We start from the raw sequence: 16,227 nt of genomic DNA on the forward strand, positions 1-16,227 counted from the left end.
CCAACAGACCTGTTCTGGCCAATAGTGCAAAAAAGCTGCTATTGTACACCTCTGCATGTGGGTTTAAATCTGTGTCTAAATGTATAAGATAGACGATGAGATGGATAAATACAGGCAGAAGGTCACTTCTTCCTTATCACACTAACCTATTTTCAGTCTCAAATTAGTAACTGGAGCATCTCTCCGTAGCTTTCAGTTAAATGACAACATTCACGCCCTGCCAGAAATACAGTATAATGCTCGCTGTTGTGAAACCTGCTGTGAATTGACCTGATACTGGCCCCAGTGAGCATGTGTTTATAGAAATCATGAAAAACGCAAGTCCCTGTAATCTTCACTCGTGGAAGTGTTTCTATGCTAGAGGAGGGGCAGTGAGGACTTATATCATCATTCATTCATTCATTCATTTCCATTCGGCGTAGTCTCTATTTCAGAGGTCGGCACCACCCAGTACTGGGAAACACCCATACACACTTATTCACACACACACTCGTGCATACGCTTCGGTCATTTTAGTGTACTCAATTCACCTATAGTGCATGTCTTTGGACTGTGGGGGAAACCGGAGCACCCGGAGGAAAAATCACGTGAACATGGGGAGAACATGCAAACTCAACACAGAAATGCCAACTGGCCCAGCCGGGACTCGAACCGGTGACCTTCTTGCTGTGAGGCGACTGTGCTAACCACTGAGCCACCTTGTCACCTCTTATATCATCATATTTTGCAGAATTTATTGCAATAATATTATCTACAATGATAAATTCATGTGTATTGACTGAGAGATGAAAAATAAAAATAGAAATGCTTAAACTGATCAAACCTGAAGATACTACACTGAAGCTTGCGGTGTTCTTCAAGCTACCTTGAGAGTATTTTTATTAAAGTATATTGACATTAGAATGCAATGCAATTGTTGGCTTTATAGAATACTATGAAGAGGCGACAGAGTGATTAGCACGATTGCTTCACAGCAACAAGCCTTTCTGTAGGGAGTTAGCATGTTCTTGCTCTGGTTTCCCCCACAGTCCAAAGATATAGGTTAGTTAGGTTAAAAAAAAAACGTAATTTGTCAATGGGAGAGTGTGTGAGTGTTCCCCACCACTGAGGGTTAACAGAGTTTCAGATTTTAAATATTACAGAGTAATTGGCAGTTCATTCCTTTGTGGCGACCCTCGATTAAGCAGGGAATAAGTTGAAGGAAAATGAATGAGTGAGAATACTACAAAATAGATTGATGTCTTACTTATTCTGGATAATGAAACTACGTCTGGTCACCAAAACATTATTTCATACACTCAACTAATGTTATAAAGTCAACCTGGAGTCAAAGTATGTCTGTAAATCTCTTTGACCACAAACAGGCTCAATACACATGCGAATATGTATTGCACACTCGCTACTGTAGGGAATTTAGGGTGAGTGTCCACTGAAGTATTTTTGCGAAGCCGAACACACCAGCACTATAGCAAGAAAGCTCTGCTGCGAGTGCCAACTATTGGGGTGCATTTAATAAGTAAGTAATGTGTATTTATACTGCACATTTATTGTGTATGGCCATACACACAAAGTGCTTCACGATTTTAAGGGGGTTTAAGTATCCACTTGGATGATGCGACGGCAGCCACAGGACAACAGCGCCAGTGCTTTTACGACACACCAGCTATTGGTGGAGTGGAGAGACAGTGATAAAGCCAATTCAGTGAATGGGGATGATTGGACGGCCATGATGGGTAAGGGCCGATGGAGGGAATTTGGCCAGGACGCCGGGGTTACACCCCTACTCTTTTTGAGAAGTGCCATGGGATTTTTAATAACCACAGAGACTCAGGACCTCAATTTAACGTCTTATCCTTAAGATGGCGCTCACTGACAGTATGGTGTCTCCTTCACTATACTGGGGCATTAGAACTCACATGGACTGCAGGTTGAGCGCCCCCTGCTGGCCTCACTAACACCTCTTCCAACAGCAACCTAGTTTTTTCCATGTGGTCTCCCATCCAGGTAATAGCCAGGCTCAGCCCTGCTAAGCTTCAGTGAGTAACCGATCCTGGGCTGTAGGGTGATATGGCTGTGGCATATATAAATCCGCTTAGTGTTTTAATTCATAAAACTGCATTATTAATTACTAGCTAGTGATGATGTCACACCCTGTTTTTATAGAGCCAACACATTAACTTAAAACAAACACATTAGGAAAGAGAACAGTTGAACATGCATTAGCTTAATAAGAACAAATAGACAGAAACCGTATTTTACGTTTTGCATAAAATAGTTGATCAGCACCTCCCTACACTGTTGCCCTTCTAAAAATAATACAACAGTTCCATTAAAAACAATAAAACTCAGGAAAAAAAAACAGTTCTGTAGACAAACACAGACCATTTTGGCAAACTAAACTGTCCTGGAGTGCATTTCCAAAAACCATTGTTAGCCAACTACGGTCGCCAGTTCCGTCGTTACAAACATAGTTCATTAATTTGGCATTTCCCAAATCCGCCATTCCAACGAACAAACATTTGCAAATTGTGTAGCAAACTTGTACGTTTCCAACTACACCTCTAGAGCTGTAGTTGGAAGCACAGTTCCTGATTGTGTTCTATTTCCAGTTATCCCCCTATGCCAGTTTATTTAGAACGTTCTAACTTTTAAACGTGAAAAGATTAAAGAACAAAACAATAAAATCATCTTTCATCATTTGCTTTCAAAGCATTTTTACAGTTCAGTTTTAGCGATCTTCAGATTGACAGTTGTGCTCCCGTCGCAGTGCACTAAAAACATTTATGTCATTTTGAACACAGCCGTGACTCATGACAAAAGTTATAGGTGATCTATTATTTAAAAGCAGAATTTACATTACACCTCCAAAGCTTGTAAAAACAAAAAAACATACGTTAATGCTTTTAATTTATAGTAGGTTATTTATTAAGATGTATCAGTACTATGTATCAGTACTGTAAGCCTATATGACATGGGCCTGTTGGTTAGAACAATTCTGCACTGGTTTGAATGTACTGAACTGTTTTAAGCCGACTTAAAAAAAATAAATAAGCAATATCCTAATTATTATCATTATTATTATTAATAATAATAAAATGTATAATAATAATAATAATAATAATAATAATAATAATTATTATTATTATTATTATTAATAATAATATTATTATCAAGTAGGATTGTTTTTCTTTTTTTTTATAAATGGCCTACTTTAAGTTACAACCATTAGCCTAATGATTTATAGGCTTTATATATGAGATTAGAGTGTTAGCCAAGTGAATTTTTATGTTTTAGAATAGAATATGTAATGTTGTCAACAATATTTGTAAAGGAAACATATATTGGTCCTATATGTGCTGTTTACATACATTTCAATTAATATGGAAAACGAGTGCATGTTTTTATTAAAACTATTATTGAATATTTTTTTTAATGTGTGTGCGTATAAAACAATATAATTGTATAACAATACAATGTCTCCAAATTTCTAGATTAGTTAAAGTTAGTTTTCTGGTGTTTACAGGACCGCAAAAGTGTTTCGCTTACCTTGAGAAGCCCTTGGCGCAATGTGGACACACGTATGGTTTCTCCACTCCTCCCTGGTGTGAGCGAACATGATAACTCATGCGATCCTTTCTCTTGAACCGCTGTTGGCAGATTGGACAGGAGTACGGTTTCTCATCCGAATGGGACAAGCGATGACGGTTTAGATGGTACACGTCCCTGAAGGCCTTCCCACATGCCTCACAAGCATGATTCTTCCTGACCGGATTGGGATTTGGGTTGGGATTAGGATTGGGAGTTGGATTGATGGGTAGGGGGTTTGTGATTGGAATAGATATTTGGATTGGGGTGGGGTTGTTTAGGTTATCATTGATGTTGCTATTTGGCGCAGCCTGAAAAACAAGAGGAGATCAAACCTGAAGGAGTTTGCTGAGGAGTGCTGAAAAGCCACTAATGCAGCAGATCTTTCAGTGTCTTCTGGGTGTAACAAGTATAATGTTTGCTGACCTACTAACCGACTGACTGCAAGTGTTCGACAAATGAGGTGCAAGCAGGTATGAGACCATGTTATACAACTGCTGACGTCATAGCCTGATTTCTGCAGAGTCTTGGGGATTAAAAGGTTTGAAACCGAATGTTTTACATTAGTTTTGGAGAGCAAGCATGATGAGAAAATAAGGTGAAATTATGGTCAATTTTTTATGAACAGTGTACAAAAGATTATGACTTTAATTTAAAACCAGCATTTAAAACCAGTATGTTAAAATTTAAACAATATATACACACACAGTTAAAGTCAGAACAATTAGCCTGCCCTGTTTATTTTTTTCCCCAATTTCTGTTTAACGGGTTCTGTTTAATCCCAAAAAGATTTTTTCAACACATTTCTAAACATAATAGTTTTAATTACTTATTTCTAATACCTGATTTATTTATCTTTGCCATGATGACAGTAAATAATATTTGACTAGATATTTTTCAAGACACTTCTATACAGCCTAAAATATTTAAAGGTTTAACTAGGTTAATTAGGTTAACTGGGCAGTTTAGGGTAATTAGGCAAGTTATTGTATAATGATGGTTTGTTCTGTAGACTATCCAGAAAAAAAAAGCTTAAAGGGGCTATTAATTTTGTCCCAAAAATGTTTTTTAAAAAACTAAAAACTGCTTTTATTCTAGCCGAAATAAAACAAAAAAGACTTTCTCCTGAAGAAAAAATATTATCAGACGTACTGTGAAAATGTCCTTGCTCTGTTAAATATTTCATTTTGGAAATATTTCAAAAACTGTGTGCGTGTGTGTGTGTGTGTGTGTATATGTATATATATGTATGTGTATATATATGTATGTGTATATATATGTATGTGTGTGTATATATATATATATATATATATATATATATATATATATATATATATATATATATATATATATATATATATATAAATATAATTTAATATATTTTTTATATATTGAATCATTATTTAAACTAGCTTGAAGGCATATAAACAGAAATGATATGTATTTCTAATTATATTTATATTATAATGTTGTATAAATGATTTTATTTTAACAAAATCAGACAGTAAAGTTTGCTGAGATAAACCTTTATGCAAGTGATGCTTGAATGAGCTATAGGTTAAACTGCAAACTAAAATTTGTTCCAAGTTAAATTAAGGTAAAAAAAGAATAACAATTTATCATGTTACTAACATTAATTGGCATGTCAATAGCATGTTTCTGACATGGATATTTTTTCAAATTCTATACTAGCAATAATTAGCATGTTGCTATCCTGTTTCTAACATGAGTATTCATTTATTCATTCATTTTCTTTTCGGCTTAGTGCCTTTAATAATCTGAGGTCACCACAGCGGAATGAACCGCCAACTTATCCAGTATATTTTTTTACATTTTTTACAGTGGATGCCCTTCTAGCTGCAACCCAACACTGCAAAACACCCACACACTCTGCTAGCATGAATTAACATGCATGCAGTTTAGATATTACATTACTAGCATGTTTTAACATGGTCATCACTTGGTCATTTGGTTATTAGTTAGACCTGTGATAAAGAAAGTCATGACGCATATTGACCTTATTCTAAAATGCGGAAGTGCGCATGTTTTCGCGATTGTCTTAGAACTTCCATTTCAGTCGCCTATGGGAGAAATGACAACTACTTGCTCTACAAACAAATGTTTGCATGACTATACAGACCAAGTAGAATAATATAACAAGGAAATATCAGTTTGCAACATCAAACAGCGAAACGAGCAGTTTTTAATGTCTAAAAATGAATGGAAGTGAATGAGACCGGAAGTCTCGTGCCAAAAAGATTCAAATGGCAGCGCCCACTCGTCTGCGGAGAATAAGGTCAATAAGGAACAGTCAAATCAGGAACAAGGGATGTGCAGCAAAGCTATTATGCAAATTTTTAACAAAAGACAAAAAAAACACAATCCAACCTGCACCATTGTCCCGGTAACCACAACTGCAGTAGGGAGGGGCTGGTTCATGGTCATGGAAACCGTTGCCGGAGTGATAGACACCGCAACTGTTTCCACCTGCTGATTGGTGATTGGGGACGGATGGACCATGGCATCGACTGCTGTGGGTATGGAGGCTGGTATGGACAGCTGGAGGAGAGAGAGAGGGATGGTCTGCCTCTCCATTCGCGCTCCAGCCTTTCCTCCATCAATTTTCTCTTTAGCGGCTCTGTCCTTCATCTTCACTCCGGTGTGGACAGACTGGTGACGCCGCAGGTTGTAGCTGTTCTTAAACTGCTTGTTACAAATGGAGCAGATGTGAGCAGGTCGGGCGGGTCGAGTGACTGGTTTTACTGGGAAAGAGAAGAGAGAGACCTGGTTAAAGAAGACTTCACATATTCATAGACACATGTAATCTATAGGGCTTCTCATTCAAAATGCTCAGTTTAGCTAAACAGTGCCGAAGGCACCCCAAATATGAAATTATGGATGTTAATTTAGATGTTAACTTTGGTCTAAATGGAGCGGGATGAAGTGCAAAAACATTATTATACTTTAGGTGAACAATAATCCTTGCAAGTTGACTAATTGTTTTGGTAATCTTTAATCAAAGTCTGACTATTTGCTACCATGTTTGGAGTGGCATTCCTCCTCTGATTACTTCATTTTGACGGCTTCAGTCACAATATTCTTAACCACCTCACTCTTACTATTGATTTGCTATGAAAGAATGATGTAAAAAGAAAGCCCCAACCCCTATTCAATATTCTGATTCAGGTCGGCATTAATAACCCATCACAATATATATGTCCCGAGTTCAAATCCCAGCTCGTGGACCTTTGAAAGCTGCATCTATCAGTTGATCCGTTAGCAGTTTGACAAGGCATTCAAATGCTAACAGACACGACTTTCCAACGTTGCTTGCTTTAATTTATTTATTTCCAACAACAAAAAAGAAATAAAATCATACACAAAGCAATTCTTTAAAGAAATTACATTTCATCATGGTCGAAATGGAGCGGGATGAATCACAAAAACATTGTTATTCTTTAGGTGAACAATAATCCTTGCAAGTTAACTAACTGTTTTGGTAATCTTTAATCAAAGTCTGACTATTTGCTTCAATGTTTGGAGTGACATTCCTCCTCTGATTATGTCATTTTGACGACTTTAGTCACAATATTCGTAACTACCTCCCTCTTACTATTGGTTTGCTATGGGAGAATGATGAAAAAAGAAAGCCCCAACCCTTATTTAATATTCTGTTTCAGGTCGGCACCAATAACCCATCAAAATATATATATCCCGAGTTCAAATCCCAACTCATGGACCTTTAAAATCTCCATCTATCAGTTGATCCATCAGCTGTTTGAAACTGCATCCAAATGCTTACAGACACGACTTTTTAATATTTCATTGTCTAAGGGATTTTCTGTCCCTCCAAAGCAGGTATGTGTGTGTCTTGGGGTGCTTTCACTCATAGACGTTTGTGTGTTTCTCCTGCTAGAGCGGTTTGTTTGACATATGTGAATCCAGCAATCGAGCTCTGATTAGCGCTAAAACAACCGGCCAGTTGGCTCAATAGAAACGAACACTGGAGTGAATCGATTAAAGCAAGAAAGCAATACAATACAACAAACTAACAAATCAGGCTATATCAGTGTATTATGGACATGTAGTAGACAAACTGTATATATGGCTATATAAAGAGAGAATTATGAGTAGGGCAGGATGTCATTACTACTGGTATACGTGCATACGAAAGTGAATACAAAAGTGAAAGCATGCTGAACTATTAACTGAGCAGTTTATCCATTAAAAAAATTGACCGAAATTAAGATCTGATATTTTCTGATATTAAAATAATGACGTATGACAGCTTAGCAGAATCTGTGGAACTCTGGAAAAAAAAAAAAAAAAAAAAGCCTGAAACTGACCAATGTGAGGAGAGTTTACTCGGACATGACTTGTTTTAACTATTTTGGTCTTTTTATAAACTTTGTCATGTAAAAGCAAACAACACCAAGAACCAAAATAAACATTATAACAATTTTAATCACTGTTTCGCAACAAATCAATCAATATACAGCTGTGAAAGCACCCTACCTGTTAAAATAATAACTCTCATTCAATTTAAGCCCTTGACAGATGACCTTTGCTTGCTCTCCTCTTTCTCTCTTGGTTTACCCCATCATGCAAAGTCTCTTGCCTTCTCCTTACAAATTTCCACCTTCATTTGGGTTACATTTTTAATAATAATTCTGAAGTAGACATGACCTGTAAGATGGGGGTTATGGCACAGAAAAAGGCTTGCATACTGTTTATTTTTGTTACTCCGAAAGATGGTCTTCTTTGCATCTACTGTGTTTCATAAGTGTTCTCCTATTCTCACAAGCTACAGAGCCTATTTTTTTAAACATCAGTATATGAATAATTTTACCTTTGGGTTAATTAGTGTGAAATGTTACAATAGACAACAAAAGGTCCAGTTCATCCTTCAAAATGAACATGGTGAACTAGTTAAATTGTGAAAAGCCCATATTTGTTGCAAGGAAACACCTGAGGTGGGATTATTACTAGAACTAAAAAACTGTTTGGAAGCAAAAATGATAAGGATATGTGATATTCAAGTTCAATTTCTATCTATTATTTCCACTTGCTAATAAAATCAGGTTTAGTACGATTTAGTACTAAAGCACCATAATAAAGTGCAGAAATGTACATTAGCCAGCTATGAAGCTGATGCTTTATCAGCATTGTATCATTCTCTACCCATCAGATTAGCATGTCTCATCACTAATCTACATTAAGAATGCATAAAATAAATAAAACTTTATCCATTATTTTCACTATAAGGACTATATATTTTATTATAAACATCTAAGACTTAAAAGAAAAAAAAACCATATGTGGTTCACATCACGAAAACCTTAATTTAAAGTAGAAATGTTTTGAAGAATTGGAGAAAAACAGATATTTTATTAACCTTTTGTCCCATGCAGAGAGGCATTTACAATGAAAACAGAGTATATTTATATGTGTACAGTTGAAGTCAGAAATATTAGCCCCCTGAATTATTAGCCCCCTTGTTTATTTTTTACCCAATTTCTGTTTAACGGAGAGAAGATGCTTTCAACACATTTCTAAACATAATAGTTTTACAAACTCATTTCTAATAACTGATTTATTTTATCTTTGCCATAATGACAGTAAATAATATTTGACAAGATATTTTTCAAGACACTTCTATACAGCTTAAACTGACATTTAAAGGATAAACTAAGTTAATTAGGTTAACTAGGCAGGCTATGGTGATTAGGCAAGTTATTGTATAATGATGGTTTGTTCTGTAGACTATCAAAAAAAAAGCTTAAAGGGGCTAATCATTTTGACCTTAAAATGTTTTTTTTAAAGTTAAAAACTGCTTTTATTCTAGCCACAATAAAACAAATAAGACTTTCTCTAGAAAAAAAAAATTATCTGAAAATTTCCTTGCTCCGCTAAACATCATTTGGGAAATATTTAAAAAATAAAAAAAAATTCAAAGGGGGTGAATAATTCTGACTTCTACTGTATATATATCAGGGATGCTCCAATCCGGATATTGTGTTTGGTAACTGAAGTACGGAAGGGAGGTGGGGGTGTAAATAAACTAAGACCAAAACGGGAGATTGGTCTGAAATATGGGAGACTCCCGGGAAAAACAGGAGTGTTGGCAGGTATGATAAAGCACATTTTTCCTCAATGAATGATAGTTAATTGAAGATCTCTCCTATCCCAAAAGAATAAACGAAGGATGTTGCATATGATCCATTAAACACGTAATTGGCTTCATGACTCTGTATCCTCTCCACCAATCAACTGGTGTGTGGTGTGCTGTCTTGCACAATATGGCTGCCGTCACGTCATCCCGGTGGATGCTGCACACTGATGGTAAATGAAGAGATTCCCCCCAAAAATGTGTAAAGCGCTTTAAGTGTCCAGAAAAGCACTATTTGATGTAATAAATTATTATTATTATTATTAAAATAGATTTAAAAATGTGGTAAAAAAAAATGACTAACAACCCATTTTGGAAACTTGGCAAATGATGGTAGAATAATTCACTGTGCCTCAATGACAAGGTTTGGAGTGAATATTTGATGCATAAGAGGTTAAAACGCATCTTCCTCTGCTCGTAAACCCGTAAACGAACACTTGCAATCGGTTCATGTGTTTGGCCAGGTAAGACAGTACTTATTGAGTCATAAAAAGTGACTATTGGCCGATACCGATTTCCGGCCGATCGATTGGAGCATCCCTAATATAATATAATATAATATAGTGTGTGTGTGTGTGTGTGTGTGTGTGTGTAAATACACAGTATATATACATATATACCACAGTGGAATTATTTATTTAATATTTATTGAATATTATTATTTAATTATTATTATTTATACTACTATCATTAATAATACAGCTGCTCTTCATATTTTATTTCAATTTCATTTCATTTCAAATTTATTCATTTAACTATTTTTAGTTAATAAAGACATTCATCAACCAAGTTTCTTATCTAATTGGTGAATCTCTCTTTTGCATTGTTGTTGACTTGTTGTTGACTTAAGCCCCTTTTTAAAATGATAATAATAATTCTAAATGAAATCATCTCATTCACTTCAGGGCAACAACTACTAGAGAGAACTGATGCCTGCTTCCCAAAAGTATGCAAATCAATGGCCTCTTTAACCTTCTGACTAATTTACATGACTCTCGAGGCACCACAACTGCAACCAGTCTAACCTCCTGTTCTCCACTCCCTGCCCACCCTTCTCCTGTTTTGGCCCTCCCTCACCCGGCGGCATGGGCTCCTCGCTCAGCGCGGCGGTGTCCACCGTGGACGGGGGCGGGTCTATGTGATCGGGGGGCGGGTCTTGAGCGGCGTCCGTGAGCTCCGGGAGAAGATCTGATTGGAGGGTCCCGTCATTTTGCGACTGCGAGGGCGGAGTCTGCTGTGAGAAGGGGCAAATTCACACATTTTAAACATTCTTCTGGCTAAACTTATGAATGAAAGAACACGGGTATTATAATGCACAGATTTTAAAATATCATGACATGCATTTTAATTTAACAAATTCAATATATATATATTGAATATTATATATATATATTGCATGTTTTCTTACCTGAAAGAGAAAATTGCTCCAAGCTGCATCCATCATGACGTGTAACAGAGTACAGATCCCGTTTGAAAAAAACAAAGCTAATCGATTGTTCCCACTATTTTATCATACAGATACACTTTGTATAGATGTAACACTACTATGAACTATAAAATGAGTTTTAAATATTTAAAAAGTGAAAGAAATATTACACTGACGCTGATAAAATAATAAATATTAGCCTTACTTCAAAGTATTTATAAGACATGACAGCTGTCAGTCACAGTCTTTGTTATTAAAGCCGCATTGTGACATAACAGTGGCCCATCGTGCTGAAAATCACCATATAAAATACATTAATTCTGCACGTTTTCTTGTTAATTAGACCACTGTGCAAAATACTTCATGCGGAAAAAATATATACATCATTAAGATGGCTGTTTAATGTTTCATTTGCCGCAAGCGGTCGCATGGCGTGAGTAAAATGCCATCAAATTCATTATGAGATTCTCCATCCAGGCCCCAGCGGCGTCCGCGCGAGCCTCGGCGTTGCGTTAAATCTCACGCGTGTCTGGAGAGCGCTTCACCGGTCGTCGTCCATGGCTCCGCCTCGGCATTTCAATCGGGAGGATGACATATTTTTCCTTTTTTTCCCAGCAATACTCTCACCCTCCCACCCTCGCTCTTTCTTCCTTTTCTTTTTTTATCCCGTCTTCTCTGCCCCGCTATCTCTCCCCCACCGCCGTGTCCCCCTTGTTTTAAAGGGATAGTATATTTTGAGTGAACACCCCTTCTGTGTCTTCGTCCCCTCCTCCACGCTATGTTCTCGAGCGCGGTGTCTCCCCTCCGGCGCTCGGGTTCGGCCGACGCAAATTACAACATAAACATCGAGATCAGTCAAAAGAAACCATCCGCGCGTCCCTCTCCAAAAACGCCGGTGCACAACGCGAAGATTGCCGGGCGTAGACAACTGGATGTTCGTATGGGGGAAAAAATGTCGCAGGTCCTTAAAGGTAAAGACGCACGCAGACGCAGCTGCGGTAAATAATAAGCGGCTCCAGATCACTGCCGATAATAATTGTTCTCGCCCAATGGGATTAAACACACATGTCAGTAAATATCAATCTCACAACCAAACATATAAATGTAGATTTTGCTTGCCAGTGCACTAGCAATTAATTGGTTTCCCAGAACGTCAAAAGCTTTGCTATCTAAAATGGAAGTTTGTTTAACCGTTGTACATCACATCAACATCACATCTTGTCTGGAGAAATTATTGATTTAGTCATGGAAACTGAAGTCAATGTTCTTGTAACTTTTGCAACTGATTGTTTTTTGTGCCTCTGGGAGGAATAAATATATTGTCCTGTTTTAATTTGATGAATAAAGTTGTTTCTTTGAGTCAGGAGGTAATATTTTAGTCCCTCAGAAATTTCACAGAGCAAAAATTTTACACTAGTAATTAATATGTTTCTCAGAACATTTCCTGAACTAAGCCTCAAGGTTTATAATGGACGTTTTTTAAACCATTCTACACCAAAATCATATCTTGTTTTCAGACATTTTTGGTTTAGTCATGGAAGATTAGGAACATTTCCTGAACAGAGCTTTGAGGTTTATAATGGAACGTTTGTTTAACCGTTCTACATTACATCAACATCAAGATCACATCTCGTCAGGAGACATTATTGTTTTAGTCATGGAAAGTGAAGTCATCTTGTAACTTTAAGATCTGATAGTTTTTAGTTTTGTTTTTTTTGTCTCCGGGAGGAATACAAATATTGGCCTGTTTTAATTCGACTAATAAAGTTGTTTTTTTGAGTAAATGTATACTTTTTTTGGTCCTTTAGAAATTTCCCAGAGTAAAGATGTTTCTTAGAATGTTAACCTCCATGATAAGCTTTGATGTTCATAATGAAATGGGACGTTTGCTTTGAACGTTCGTTTACCCGTTCCACATCTCGTCAACATCAAAATCACGTCTCGTCTGCAAACATTATCCTTCCACACTGCACATGTACAAGTTTTTGTAACTTTTGGAACTGATTGTTTTTGTGTGCCTTTGGGAAGAACACAAATATTGGCCTGTTTTTTGTTTTTACTTTGTTTTTTTAGAGAAAAGAAAAAAAATAGAAGTAAAAAACGAAAGAACAAAGCGGTTGTCATAAGGGTTACAAAATCAAATCATAATACATTTGAGATACATTACCACAAATGGTTTACAATGACATTCAGACCATTTTTGCCAGTACTTGTTACACTTTTTTTTTTTTTAATCAAATTATAGATTAAAAGTCAGTCTCTCATTACAGTGTATTTCCTTTACAATTCCTATCCATTGAGCCCTTGTTGGACGATCAGCCTGAAACCATTTTCGAGTTATGGCTTTTCTGCTATTTACCAAAAGGATTTGAATTAAGTATTTGACAATAGTTGGAATAATTTCTGGTATTTTCCCAATATTGGCCTGTTTTAATTTAATTTCTTTGTGTCAGGAAATAGTTTATTGGTCCCTCAGAAATTTCCCAGAGCAAAGATTTTACACTAGTATTTTTGATACGTTTCTCAGAACATTTCCTGAACTAAGCTTTGAGGTTTATGATGCAACGTTTGTTTTTGAGGTTCTTTTAACCGTTCTACATAACATCAACAGCAAAATCACATCTTGTCTGCAGACATTATTGATTTAGTCATGGAAAAGCAAGTCAATGTTCTTGTAACTTTTGAATCTGATGGGTTTTGTGGCTCTGGGTAGAATACAAATATTGGCCTGTTTTAATTTAATTTCTTTGAGTCGGGTAATAATTTTTTGGTCCCTCAGAAATTTCCCAGAGCAAAGATTTTACACTAGTAATTAATATGTTTCTCAGAACATTCCCTGAACAAAGCTTTGCTGTTTAAAATGGACATTTGTTTAACCGCACATCAACATCAAAATCACGTCTTGTCTGCAGACATTATAGAATGTTTTTTTGAGAAAATGTATACTTTTTTTTGTCCCTTAGAAATTTCTCAGAGTAAAGATGTTTCTTAGAATGTTAACCTCCATGATAAGCTTTGATGTTTGTAATGAAATGGGACGTTTGCTTTGAATGTTCACCCGTTCTACATCACGTCAACATCAAAATCACGTCTCGTCTGCAAACATTATCCTTCCATACTGCACATGAAAATATTAAAATCTAATCAGAAATATGGCTAATTAACTGTACATAGTTTGTACTTGTTTTTTTTTATTTTGTAAGTTTATTGTATTTAATTTTACATTAAGATAAGGGTTTCACTTAAATATATTTTAACGTGCAGTTTGTTTACAAACAAATTAACCTACAGAGGAAAAAAAAGAAAGAGAATAGTTTGATTTCACCGTTATAGCCCCATACCTGTAATGCTTAGGGCCCCGAAAGTCCATCCCTGCTCAGAGCGTTCTCTGAACAGAGCTTTGATGTTAACAATGGTAGAATGTTTGATTTAAATGTTCTTTGAACCGTTCTACTCTACATCAATATTAAAATCACGTCTCGTCTGCAAACATTATTGATTTAGTCATGTAAAGTGAAGTCAATGTTCCTGTAACTTTTGGAACTGATGGGTAGGGCCAGACGAACTCTGCGGACATTTTTTGCTATTTCTGCGAAGAATTTTGGTAAAAATCTTCGGATTTCTGCAGAATTATATTGGGAGCATTGACTAAAACATTAATATGTAAAATAAAAAATATATATCTTTTTAACTTTTATTTTATGTTTAAAATGCAAATCCAATTAGATTTCACTTAATTTGGTAAACAAAGCAAGTCTCTCATATAAGATTTCTACTAAAAGACAGAAAATAATACTTTACAAACTGCACTGTACATAAATCAGATGAACATTCCCATATTAGTTACTGAAATGAATTTAAAAACTGAATAAGCTTAGATTTACTCAAGTGAATAAACAGAATTAATTATGGTCTAAAAATCTGCGGAATTCTGCGCGCGCAGATTTCGTGTGGGCCTACTGATGGGTTTTTTGTGGCTCTGGGAGGAATAAAAATATTAGTCTTGGTTTTAATTTGCCAAATAGAGGTGTGAACCTATACTGGTCTCATGGTTCGGTTCGGTTATCATGCCTTCAATTCGGTTCAATTCGATATCACGGTGCATTGACGATGCTTTCTATAAACAGTGTTATATTTTAGGAGGGAGGCTATAACAAGCTGTGTGTATAAACACACAGACATACAGCACCACACTGTCTCTCAATCAAACACACACAAACATAGACAGCACCAAACAAACATACAAACAAACAAACAAACAAACACACACACACACACACACACACATAAGCCCTCGCAACAGGGAGAGTTCGCGCTGAGTGGAGCAGAAAAAGAAAAAAAAGAAAAAAAAGAAGCACTTTTCCCTTACTGAGAGCTCCTCTCAGCGCGAGCTCTCCCGGCTAAACACATATTGCGAGGGCTTAAACGGAGCAGCGATCGTAATGTCGAGCAAAAAAAAAAAAAAGAAACACACTTTAGATCTTTTTAGGGTAAGAGGTTTTTGAGCTATTGCCGTCTATAACTGAATGTCAGGAAAACAAAACCAACTGAACCACGCTCATTTCTGGCGCCCCCCTGGATGTACAGCACCCTTAGCATATGCCTATGGTGCCTATGCCACGGACCGGCCCTGAATTGGCTGAGTGTTGTAAATACTCGCTCTCACACCTCCCTCGCAACAGAGAGCATAGGAGATAAATGACGTCAGTACATAATAACCGGTTATGATTATTACTGAACCGATACAGAATTGTCCGCGTCTGCATCGCGGTGCACCGAAGAAACAATTAATTTTGACACCCCTATTGCCGAATAAAGTTGTTTCTTAGTGTCAGGATGTACTTTTTGGTCTCTCAGAACTTTTCTAGAGCGGAGATTTAATGTTTTTTTAAATAAAAGCAAAGCTTTGATCCTGAAAGCAAAGACGGTCAAGGTGCTCCAGGATTGGCCAGCCCAATCAGCAGAAATGAACATTATTGAGCATGTCTGGGGTAAGATGGAGGAGAAGGCATTGAAGAGGATTCCAAAGAATCTTGATGAACTCTGG

The 16,227-nt window shown here is 36.5% G+C and overlaps 1 protein-coding gene and 2 long non-coding RNA genes across 4 annotated transcripts in view; 2 read left to right on the plus strand and 1 right to left on the minus strand.

Annotated features, from left to right (window-relative positions):
- maza (MYC-associated zinc finger protein a (purine-binding transcription factor)) overlaps window positions 1–12,153 on the minus strand; it is a 29,032-nt gene extending 16,879 nt beyond the window's left edge. Inside the window, exons 1-4 of one of the 2 annotated variants that reach the window (XM_087244222.1) lie at window positions 11,163–12,153; window positions 10,832–10,985; window positions 5,974–6,347; window positions 3,547–3,896 (exon numbers count right to left, since the gene is read on the minus strand). In XM_087244222.1, coding sequence (XP_087100348.1) covers window positions 3,547–3,896; window positions 5,974–6,347; window positions 10,832–10,985; window positions 11,163–11,198 — 914 coding nt within the window. In that variant the 5' untranslated portion in view covers window positions 11,199–12,153. Of the gene's footprint in view, window positions 1–3,546; window positions 3,897–5,973; window positions 6,348–10,831; window positions 10,989–11,162 lie in introns of both variants that reach the window. The other variant, XM_087244221.1, reaches the window with a different exon arrangement.
- Window positions 1–16,227, plus strand: part of LOC147845592 (uncharacterized) — a 344,082-nt gene that overhangs the window by 275,587 nt on the left and 52,268 nt on the right. The window lies entirely within an intron of this gene.
- On the plus strand, window positions 12,007–16,039 carry LOC147845599 (uncharacterized). Its single transcript, XR_015480658.1, has 3 exons — window positions 12,007–14,120; window positions 15,124–15,207; window positions 15,999–16,039. It is a non-coding gene; the product is annotated as an uncharacterized LOC147845599 (long non-coding RNA).

This window comes from Danio rerio, chromosome 3 (assembly GCF_052040795.2).
Source record: "Danio rerio strain M-AB ecotype USA chromosome 3, GRCz13ab, whole genome shotgun sequence".
In the NCBI taxonomy this organism is placed as follows: domain Eukaryota; kingdom Metazoa; phylum Chordata; class Actinopteri; order Cypriniformes; family Danionidae; genus Danio; species Danio rerio.